Consider the following 11,553-nt stretch of genomic DNA (forward strand, 5'->3'; position numbering starts at 1 on the left):
TGGAGTAGAACGGGTACAAGTGGATCGATTTTTCACTCCATCAAAAATTACAAAGACTAGTGGGACACTCGATGAAACTGCAAGGAAATACTTTTAAAACCAATAGGAGGAAATATTTTTTCACTCAGAGAATAACTGGAATATGTTGCCAGAGACTGTGGTAAAAGCGGATAGCATAGTTGGTTTTAAGAAAGGTTTGGACAAATTCCTGGAGGAAAAGTCCATAGTCTGTTATTAAAACATGGGGGAAGCCTCTGCTTGCCCTGGATCGGTAGCATGGAATATTGCTACTCCTTGGATTTTGGCCAGTACTAGTGACCTGGATTGGCCACCGTGAGAACAGGCTACTGGGCTTGATGCACCATTGGTCAGACCCAGGAAGGCTAGTCTTATGTTCTTATGAACCGTATTTTTCACTCCATAAGATGCACTTTTTTCCCCAAAAAAAGTGGGTAGAAATAAGGGTGCATCTTATAGGGCGAATACCACAACCGCCCCCCCCCCCCGGTACCTTTTTGTACTCCCGGCACTTCCCCCGCTGGATGGCTGCAGTAGCGAGAGGCAAAGCTGTGAACAAGGTAGGCACAAATGCAACAGAGACTGTACAATCAATCAACAATACAGTTATAAGCTCAGGCATAAAGCAAGAATCTCCCAAAACAAAGTGAATCAAGTAGTAGTCAACCACAATCCCATCACCAGCAGCATTTTGTATTTTATAGACCCCACAGCTTCTCCTACCAACTAGACAATCCACAAACATAACGTCCAGTGCACTACATCCACTACCCAGTCACACATCCACCCAGCTATCCATTGCAAGGCAACCCCCTCAGGCCCAAGAAAGAAAATAGAAAGAAGGAACTAGGTGGACTGATTCTGGACACTAGGGCATAGCGCCAGGAAGTTCTTCCACAGAGATACATAGCATTTGTTTTCAATCCTCCCCTCCCTGGGTGTCATCTGAATCTCAAACTGTGCCACTTCAGCAAACCAGTAAGAAAAAGAGGCCGCCTGATCTGACACCCAATATTGCAGTAATAATTTTTTATCTACCAAGACAGCCATGTAAATCACCTTCCATCGTGGGAGGGAGAACCCTGCACCTATCAGGCCCCGCTGATCACCTAACAATAAGATACCATAGTCCCAAGGAATACCGCATTAAATAAAGTTCTCCAAGAAAGGGAGAACCTGCAACCAAAGTTCCGTTGTGGGGCATTCCAAGAAGTGATGAATGAGGGTACCCGGAGCCCGGTTACATTTAGAGCAAGACTCCCCCTCCCACAATCCCATGCGTGCCTCCTGTACCCTGGAAACATAAGCCCAATGCAGAATCTTAAACTGCATCTCCTTAAGGTCTGCGGAGCCTCCCATAGAATGAACATTATCGAACAGATCCAAAAATGCTTTCTGGTCGCATGGAATATCCAGCTCTCCCCGCCAAATAGAAGCCTTTGATATTTAATCCATTAATTCTTAGACCATTGATTTTTTTATTATATTTCATAATTATTTGTTTCCCTCATGTATTTTCCCTTTTTTGTTCTGCTTTTCTATCATGAATTGTATTTTGCTTCCCTTTGTTGCCTTATGTTATGAGCAGTGTTCCCGCTAAGCTGCGTTGGCCTGCGCTCACGCACAAAATATTACATCGCAGCGCAAAGTTTCTCTTCACAGCGCACACACGCGTCGGTAAGGTAAGGGGACGCATTGGGGGGATTGCACTTCCCCACAATTGCCATGCTTCGGTTCCTCTTCTTCCTTCCTTCCTCCCCCCCCCCCCCCCGCGGGACCCTGCGGCACCATCAACTCTTACTCCCTCTAATGTCGGCCCTGCAGCTCCAGACTTCCTCGCACCTTCTCCCCTCCCCCTTTGGATCGCTATTATTTTAAATGTTATAGCCGCGGAGCTGTATCCAACAGTGGAGATGTCTAACCTCGGCCTGCCCCGGAACTCTTACTGCAGCAGACGCCCGTCTAGGCAGGAACAGGAAGTCACTGTTGCAGTAAGAGTTCCGGGGCAGGCCGAGGTTAGACATCTCCACTGATGGATACAGCTCCGCGGCTATAACATTTAAAATAATAGCGATCCAAAGGGGGAGGGGAGAAGGTGCGAGGAAGTCTGGAGCTGCAGGGCCGACATTAGAGGGAGTAAGAGTTGATGGTGCCGCAGGGTCCCGCGGGGGGGGGGGGGAGGAAGGAAGGAAGAAGAGGAACCGAAGCATGGCAATTGTGGGGAAGTGCAGAGCTGCAGGGAAGAGTGTTGCGGTACCCAGCTGGAGGGAGAAGGAAGATGAGGGAGGGAATTAAAGGAGATGCCAGGGCTTGGAGTGTAGGAGGAAGGTATGCCAGTCTAAGGGAAAAGGAAGGGGGAGATGTGAGAGCATGGAGGGGGAGCGAAAGATGGAAGAAAAGGAAAGGAGAGAGATGCCAGAGAATCAGGGAAGGGGAGATACCAGACTATGAGGAGAGGTGTGGGAGAGGGAAGGCGAGGAGAGAGATGCCAGACCAATGGGGTGAAAGGAGAGATGGAAGGGGGAGGCATACAGTTTCTGGAAGGGGCATAGAAGGAGAGAAGATGCCATATAGGGGAAGAGAGACGGCAGACAGTGGATGGAAGGAAGAGAGTTACAAGAAGATGAGGAAAGGAGAAACCACAGAAGACAAAGGTAGAAAAAAATTTCTATTTATTTATTGCTTTAGGAGACATGTGTCACTGTTTCTGTGAAGCATTGTATGCAGAGTCCAGCTTCTTGCTGGTTCAATTTAACCTTTGTCTATGTATTTTTATTTTATCCCCCCTTTTACAAAACTGTGAAGCGTTTTTAGCACCAGCCTTGGTGGTAGCAGCTCTGATGCTCAGAATTTTATGAGCATCAGAGCTGTTACCTCCGTAGCTAAAATCCACACTACAGTTTTGTAAAAGAGGGAGGGGTTAGTTTGTGATTACATATTCCTTACTAGGCGAAGGTGTTTTCTGTGTTCTGTGTGTTCGAAAGACATGGTTTTCTGTTAGGATTGACGGTGTAGGATTGATCTGTGCTGGTCTGGCTTGTTTAGTTTTACAATGGGTGTATTGATGTACTGCTCACTGCAATATGTAAGATGCTGCCTTTTCCTAGGTACTCATGTGTGACGTGTGGTTTGTTACTAAAAATCATGTTTTTCTTACAGATGGGGGGGGGGGGGTGCCAAAAAATGATGGGCCCCGGATGTTACATATGCTAGGTACGCCACTGTATGTAAAGATACCAGAAAGCTGGCGTAGCAAAAACTTCTAAGTTTTGAGTATTTAACCCTCCCACAATCTCACGGGCACTCGTTTCAAGTTTATTGAGATTTTGATTTAAACGCAATATCAAATATTTTCAATGCGTATAACAAAAATAAATTTGGGGAAATAAATAAAACCATTTGAACCAGTGTTCCCGCTAAGCTGCGCTGGCGCACAAAATATTACATCGCAGCGCACACGTTTCTCGTCACAGCGCACGATCGGAAGAGGCGTACGGCAGATGGCAGGGCGGCGAGAGGAGAATCGGGCGAGTTGGCTCATAACTTGCTGGCGCCCGATATTTTTGGCTCACGGTGAAAAAAGTTTGCTCACAACACCCGCCCGCTTAGAGGGAACACTGGTTATGAGTATGTTGGACTATTTTTAACTTTATGTTATTGTTTAAAGTCTGTAATGTATTGTTTCCCACTGAATGTATTTTAAATTGTACATCGCTTAGAATTATGATTAAGCGATTAATCAAAAGAACTATTAAACTTGAAACTTAAACTTGAAGCTACATTGTCCACAGGACCCAAAGGAGAGGCAGCCCTCAACAGCCAGTACCAGGTAGAAAGTTTAATCATGTCAGGGGTCACTTGGAAAAATTGAGTGTCCATCGGACCACAGAGCCAAGTTCTCCCCACATTTTTGTTGTAAAGAGGAGTAATGATGGATCTGAAGGTATACCCAAAAATGATTGGAAGGCAGCGTCCATTGGCGCTTAGCTTCAAGCTCAATGGACGCTGCCTTCCAATCACTTTTGGGTATTCATTTTAATATGTCACCAGATGTGCATTCCGTATATGATACTTTTTAATCCACGGAAATGTGTGCACAGCTTAGGCAAAGATTTCATGAGCTTTAGTCGTTACCTAGCACACCTCATTGACCCAATTTTCTACTCTTTATTTCTACGTTTCTTCATATGTTTCTTTTCTGCGTTTTATATATATGCTTTCATACTAGTTTTTATTATTGTTATCAAAAATTCTCCTTTCATAAATGTACTCAAAAGCACTTATTTTGCGCATTCAAGTTTACTATGTCAGCTGGGGACTGTTTTCCTCTGACATGTTTCGCCCTGTGGCTCTATCATGGTTGTCCCCTGAAAAGCATACAAGATATTATTAAAAACTTTTGTCACTCAAAACAGAACACATTATTTAACTCCTGTAAAAACTTATCACCATTATTATACTTATCTTCCTTTTTTAATTTATATTATTTACCTATGAATGCCATTCGGTCCACTTCTCACTGCCCTCAGTGCAGTTCAAATTGACCGCAGCATTTTTTAGAATCACTTTATAGGAAATACAGCACAGATGACCAATCCAATTTCTGGTCAGACAACCAATGACAGTCTCAGTTCAATAGTACTCTTTTTAAGGTTATTCAAAGAACAGTTGCCCATTCTGTCTCCAAATTTAACCTATTAGGCATCACTGTATCTAATTAAAAAATCTAACATTGTTCTTAAGCATCTGGTCTGGATTACCACCCTCCCACCCTACTATCGCTTGATCATTAATTCCCTTGGTGAGACTTTGGAAACAATTCTTGGATGATATATTTATCTGAAGAACAACTGAAAGACTTTGGACAATGGTTGAATACACTGGATGAGAATTTGAAGTTTACTATGACATACAATCAAAACAGTATAGAATTCTTGGAAGTGACTATGCAGAAACAAGGTTCTAGACTGGGGTATGCAACTCCGGTCCTCGAAGACCAGAATCCAGTTGGAGTTTCAGGATTTCCTCAATGAATATGCATTGAAAGCAGTGCACGCAAATAGATCTCATACATATTCATTGGGGAAATCCTGAAAACCCAACTGGATTCCGGCCCTCAAGGACCAGAGTTGCCCACCCCTGTTCTAGACTAATTACAACTTTGTATAGAAAACCAGTTGAAAGGAATTCCTTATTAAAATTTAATCGTTTCCATCCATACCATCTAAAGTTCAATCTCCCGATAAGTCAGTTTTTAAGAATAAGACGCATTTGTTCCACAGATGAATTATTTCATTTTTTTTTTCTATTTTTGATACTTTTATTCCAGTTATCCCTTAGATTCAACACAGATCACAAAAATTAAGAGATCCTCTATCTGAGGAGAATTCCAAACTTTTACTCGCAAACCAATGTAGAAAGGACATTAAAAATTCATAATTTAACTATCTGTATTGGCAATCAAATTTTCTTTTTATTTATTTAAATATAACAATTATAATACATATAGTATTCTAAAGTAATATGAGTCCACATCAAGAAAGAGAAAGAGGTTATTCTTAAACATACATACCAACAAGAAAAAGAAAAAAGCCTGTATATTTCTATTTTAAGTTTTAGTTTGAACAACCGTTTCCTTATCTATCAGGAATCTTTCCAATTGATTGGGTTCGAAAAAGGCATATGACATATTTAAATAAGTAATCAAGCGTTTAGCGGGAAATTTTAAGAAGAAAGTTGCTCCCAATGATAATACTCGAGATTTGTATTGAAAAAATTGTTTCCGCCTAAACTAGGTCGCTCTACAAACATCTGGAAACATTTGTAGTTTCTGCCATAAAAGAGGAAATCGTTTTTCAAGAAATAATTTTTCAACACCATACTTTTACAATTCTCTGAGGCAAAGGTCACCAAAAGAGTGGCATGATCTGAAATATCATTGTAAATTATTTCAAGAAATAATGGTAAATTTTCCAGTGGGTCTTTCCTCTGGTTAGATTCATCGGATGTACCATCCTCTTGGCTAAATGATCCCCTCACTGGGAGATAGAAACATCTATTCAACACAATAGTTTCAGCACTGCCCAATTGTAGAACCTCTTTAAAATATTTTCTAAGTAGTATCTCAGGTGAGAGCAGTGAGTATTTTGGGAAATTCAATATTCTCAGATTAGAAGCTCTCATATGATTTTCCATAATCTCACACTGTCTATGCAACCAAAGATGAATTATTTCAACAAGAGGCCAAAGTGCTAAAGAGTAGATTCCATGAACGGGGTTATCCAGCTAAATCCAAACATAAGGCTTAAATATAAAAGCTAAATATGCCCAAAGAGAATTATTGATAAAAGAAAAAACTGATAAAGAACTGATAGGGAGGAAACACAGAAGATGGTATGCTTCCATTCTCGTATATATCGCAGAGATTGATTAAATCTATTAAAGAGCTTTGGCATATAATGCAGCTGACTTCTACTGAATTTAGGGAAATGCCAATAGTAATATTTACTAGGACTAGGAATACAGGTGAAAATATAATGAGGTATAGATATAACTTGAAGAATGAACAGGATAAACATAAACATAAAAATGTGGGTCATGACAATGGTGTAAGACAGGGGTGTCCAATGTCGGTCCTCGAGGGCCGGAATCCAGTCGGGTTTTCAGGATTTCCCCAATGAATATGCATTGAAAGCAGTGCATGCACATAGATCTCATGCAGATTCATTGGGGAAATCCTGAAAACCCGACTGGATTCTTGCCCTCGAGGACCGACTTTGACACCTGTGGTGTAAGAGCATCATTGAGGGACAAAACCCAGGTAGTCCCTAAACGAGATACAACAAATACTACATGTAAGAGCAAACAGGTAGTACATAAGAACATAAGAATTGCCGCTGCTGGGTCAGACCAGTGGTCCATCCTGCCCAGCAGTCCACTCACGCGGCTTCCCTCAGGTCAAAGACCAGTGCTCTAAATGAGTCCATCCTCGCCTGTGTACGTCCCAGTTTAGCAGGAACTTGTCCAGCTTAGGGTGTTTTCCCCTACAACAGACTTCAGAAGAGCGTTCCAGCTCTCCACTACTCTCTGGATGAAGAAGAACTTCCATATGTTTGTATGGAATCTATCCCCTTTCAACTTTAGAGAGTGCCCTCTCGTTCTCCCTACCTTGGAGAGTGTGAACAGTCTGTCTTTATCTACTAAGTCTATTCCCTTCAGTATTTTGAATGTTTCGATCATGTCTCCTCTCAGTTTCCTCTTTTCAAGGGAGAAGAGGCCCAGTTTCTCCAATCTCTCACCGTACGGCAACTCCTCCAGCCCCCTTGACCATTTTAGTTGCTCTTCTCTGGACCCTTTTGAGTAGTACCGTGTCCTTCTTTATGTGACTTAATATATGTAGGACACAGCAGAAGACCTGTTAATATCAGACTAAATGAACATAAATCTAGAATTAACACAGGAAATTTACAAGCGCCGCTGGTTCTTCATTGACAAGAGAAAGAGCATTCTATTGAGGATATAAAATGGTGAATTATTGATCAAGCGATAGTAGGGTGGGAGGGTGGTAATCCAGACCAGATGCTCAATTATAAAGAACAATATTGGATTTTTGAATTAGATAGCGATGCCTAATGGGTTAAATTTGGAGATAAAATGGGCAACGCTTCTTTGAATAGCATTAAAAAGAGTATTATTGAACTGAGGCGGTCTGGTTTTCTGACCAGAAATCAGATTGGTCACCTGTGCTGTATTTCCTATAAAGTGATTCTAAAAAACATCGTGGCCATTTTGAACTGCACTGAGGGCAGTGAGAAGTGGACCGAACGGCGTTCATAGGTAAATAATATACGATGGAATGCCGATTATCCAGACTATCCTCGGAAGAGGGTAGTCCGGATAATCAAAAATCCGGATAATTGGATGTTAATTTTTTGTCTTTTTTTATAATTAAAAAAAAAATACCTTCAGCTCCCCCCCCCAGCAAAAAAAAGGTAGCATTCCCCCTCCCTCCCTGAACAGATACCACCAACCCCCTCCCGAACCCACAGGAAAGACCCCAGGCATATTTTGTTTCTCTGGTGGTCTAGCGATAGTGCTGGGGCAGGAGCGCTCCTACTTGCTCCTGCCCATGTTCTGTCAGTGACAAAAATAGCTGCCAAGACTTCCAGAGGTAGTCTCGTGAGGCTAAGAGTTTTGGGTGACAAAAGTTTTTAATAATATCTGGTATGCTTTTCAGGGGACAACCTTGATAAAGCCACAGGGCAAAACATGTCGGAGGAATACAGTCCCCAGCCGACATAGTAAACCTGAGTGCGCAAGATAAGTGCTTTTGAGTACATTTATGAAATGAGAATTTCAGATAACAATTAATAACAAAACTTACTATGAAAGTGTATGCTGTATATAAAATGTAGAAAAGAAACATATGAAGAAAACGTATACATAAAGGGCTCCTTTTACGAAGCCGCATTAGCGGCTTTATCGCACGCACCTTTTCAGCGCTAACCCCCGCGCTAGCTGAAAAACTACTGCCTGCTCAAGAGGAGGCGGTGGTGGCTAGTGCGGCCGGAAAATTAGCATGCGCTATCACGCGCATTAAACCGCTAACGTGGCTTCGTAAAAGGAGCCCAAAGTGTATAATGAGGCGTGCTAGATAACGACTAAAGCTGATGAAATCATCACCTAAGCTGTGTACGCATTGAGGGCTTTTTAGAATTGATAATATTTATAATAATCTTCCTGCTCCTCTATAACCATGGCTTGAAGTTGCAGGGTCCATAGAAGGGACCGGAGTTTGCCATTTATTTAGTTCTCTGAGAGTTTTTCCCCTATCTGTCCCAGTGGGTTCACATTCTAACTATGGTACCTGGGGCAAAGGAGGGTTAAGTGATTTGGCCAGGGTCACAAGCGGAAGCCCTGGCATTGAACGTCGGGTAGTTCATAGTCCTCCAACGCTGGTTTTGGCTGGAAAGCCATTTAGATAAGTGTTGCTGTTCTTCTTGAAAATATATATTGATGAATTGATTTTAGATTTTGATACTATTATTAAAAATAAAGAAAATAGTATTAAACAAATGAAAAAGTTGAACCCTTAGTTATTTTTTTATTAAGTAAAATTTGAGGTTAAGGTTAGGAAGGAGGTTTTGAAGTAGATGATTATCATCACATGCATTGAGGATGAAGACTTGAAATAACAGCCATGTTCTAAGACAGTGGTCTCAAACTCAAACCCTTTGCAGGGCCACATTTTGGATTTGGTGGTACTTGGAGGGCCGCAGAAAAAAAATAGTTAATGTCTTATTAAAGAAATGACAATTTTGCATGAGGTAAAACTCTTTATAGTTTATAAATCTTTCCATTTGGCTAAGTTTTAATAATAATATTGTAATTTATAGCTAAAGAGATATGATCAAGAAACTGTTTTATTTTACTTTTGTGATTATGATAAACATACCGAGGGCCTCAAAATAGTACCTGGCGGGCCGCATGTGGCCCCCGGGCCGCGAGTTTGAGCCCACTGTTCTAAGAGGTCTCTTTACTGAGAATAGTGCATTTTTATAATGATACTTCAACCTCCGATTGTAGTTGCTTTGGGGTGAGTTCGTTGCTAAAATGGGGCATCAGGGTACTCAGGCAGCAGCAGCTCTAACCACTAAGCCACTCCAAGTCATACAGAGCTTCCTCGAGCCCAACCAATCTCAGCCTCAGCCTCAGCCTCCCCCTCCCCCCCCCCTCTCCATCAACCAAAGTCACATCAACCACAGATCTGAGCGGAATAACTTTTCAGTCTTTAAAACTCCCCCCTCCCTCCTTTAACTAAGATATCGTAATAGTTAAAAATGGGTGGATGCTCACCCCATTTCCTTCCAGCGACGTTTTAAATTCTTCTTCCTCTTTTCTATGTTACGACTCCTTCTGCGGATCTACTTCTTTAAAGATTTATCCTTTCAGGTCTGATAAGTTTCTGAAAACAAAATCTTCTCCGAGTCCCGAGATTGGGGGGAAAAAAAACCAAAACCCCAACGAAAAACAGGAGACATGAAACCCGAAAGCTAGAATCGGAGCTCGGGAACTCCAGGTCTTTTTATTGCGTCGAACTTTAAAATACTTTTCCAGGGAAATGTTGCAATATCTTGTCCAGCCAGTTTCATTTCCCGTTTTTTTCCCTCTTTGGTTAGTGGTCGGTCGCTTGTTTCATCCAGACCCGACTCTCCGTTTTTTTTCCTTCTGCTGCTTTTTTAAAAAATTATTATTATTTCTGTTCTTGTGTATAAAATGTTTTTGCACGGTTCAGTTCCACGATCGCGGAGCCTGGCAAGGACGATCGCCTCCCACTTCCCCCTTTTTTCACCGCATCTTCTTTGTTCTTTTCTCTTTACTCCTCCCGGCTCCTTGTCGCCTTTCCCGGCTCTCCAACCCATCACAGCCCCCTCTACCCCACCCCCATTTGCCTGTATTTCCAGTGGGCTGAAGAGCTCAGTGTCTCCCTCTGCTGGGTTTTCAGGCAGCAACCACAGGCAAAATTTATTTAAAAAAAAAAAAAAAAATCCCTTCCAAGTTCAATTAATCAAATTCCACTTTTCTTTTACTTTTCAGAAATTTTATTTTACATAATTAAAAAAATTATTTAACTTAGCTATGAATGTACATGAAAGGTGTGTCAGCAGACAGAAGCTGGAATTGAAGTCTTAATAACTTTGCATAATGCTCACTTGCTCTATTACAACCTCTGTTTGTGTCTGTTACTAAGGGGTCAATTTCAGCCCAGGAGTCGGTGTGAAAACACAACTGAAAAAAGTGTTTGCTGCAGATTGTGGTTCATTGTTTAATTCTTATAGCAGCCGACATTCTACCTCTGTATGGATAGTCTATGGGTTTTTCTTTAAGCATAAACACAAGTTATCCCCTATAAAACCTAATTTTATAAAAGGCTATAAAAATTGTGAACACAATTTAATTGAATAAGCCAATTAGCATCAATAATTGGGATCTTAAGCAATTTTTAGTGCTAATTGGAATTAAAATGCATAAATGGTTCCAAAAAGAGGGTGTGGCCTTTGGAGGTTTATTATTATTATTATTTTATTTATTTTATACCGCCAAAGCCGTAGTAGTTCAAGGCGGTTTACAATAAAGAAGGGCTGGACAATCAGCGAATAGTTACAAACAGTGAATACAAATACAGATACAGATAAGCAAATAGTTACTATCAGTGAATACAGATACAACAAAGAATCAGCGAATACGGTTTACAACAGAGAAGGGCAGGTCAATCAGCGAGATGTTACAGTCAGCGAATACAGATACAATAAATATGCGTGTGCGGGGGAACGGGTGAAATAGGGACAAAAGTGGGTGAGCAGTGCAGAGGGTAGGGAAAGAGAACTTGGGGAGCAGGGGAGGGAGGGAGGGCTAGGTTGTAATTCAGTTGAATAGGCTAGTTTTAATAATTTCCTGAAGTTTAGGTAGGATGAGGAGTGCGAGATAATTCTGCTTAGCCAGTCATTTATATGACCTGCTTGGAAGGCAAGTGTT

The 11,553-nt window shown here is 41.4% G+C and overlaps 1 protein-coding gene across 1 annotated transcript in view; it reads right to left on the reverse strand.

Moving 5' to 3' along the window:
* HOMER3 (homer scaffold protein 3) overlaps positions 1-10,436 on the reverse strand; it is a 112,623-nt gene extending 102,187 nt beyond the window's left edge. Inside the window, exon 1 of the mRNA XM_033956891.1 lies at positions 9,874-10,436. Coding sequence (XP_033812782.1) covers positions 9,874-9,878 — 5 coding nt within the window. The 5' untranslated portion in view covers positions 9,879-10,436. The remainder of the gene's footprint in view (positions 1-9,873) is intronic.
* Positions 10,437-11,553: the final 1,117 nt, after the last annotated feature.

The sequence above is a fragment of the Geotrypetes seraphini genome, chromosome 8, assembly GCF_902459505.1.
Source record: "Geotrypetes seraphini chromosome 8, aGeoSer1.1, whole genome shotgun sequence".
Classification (NCBI taxonomy): Eukaryota; Metazoa; Chordata; class Amphibia; order Gymnophiona; family Dermophiidae; genus Geotrypetes; species Geotrypetes seraphini.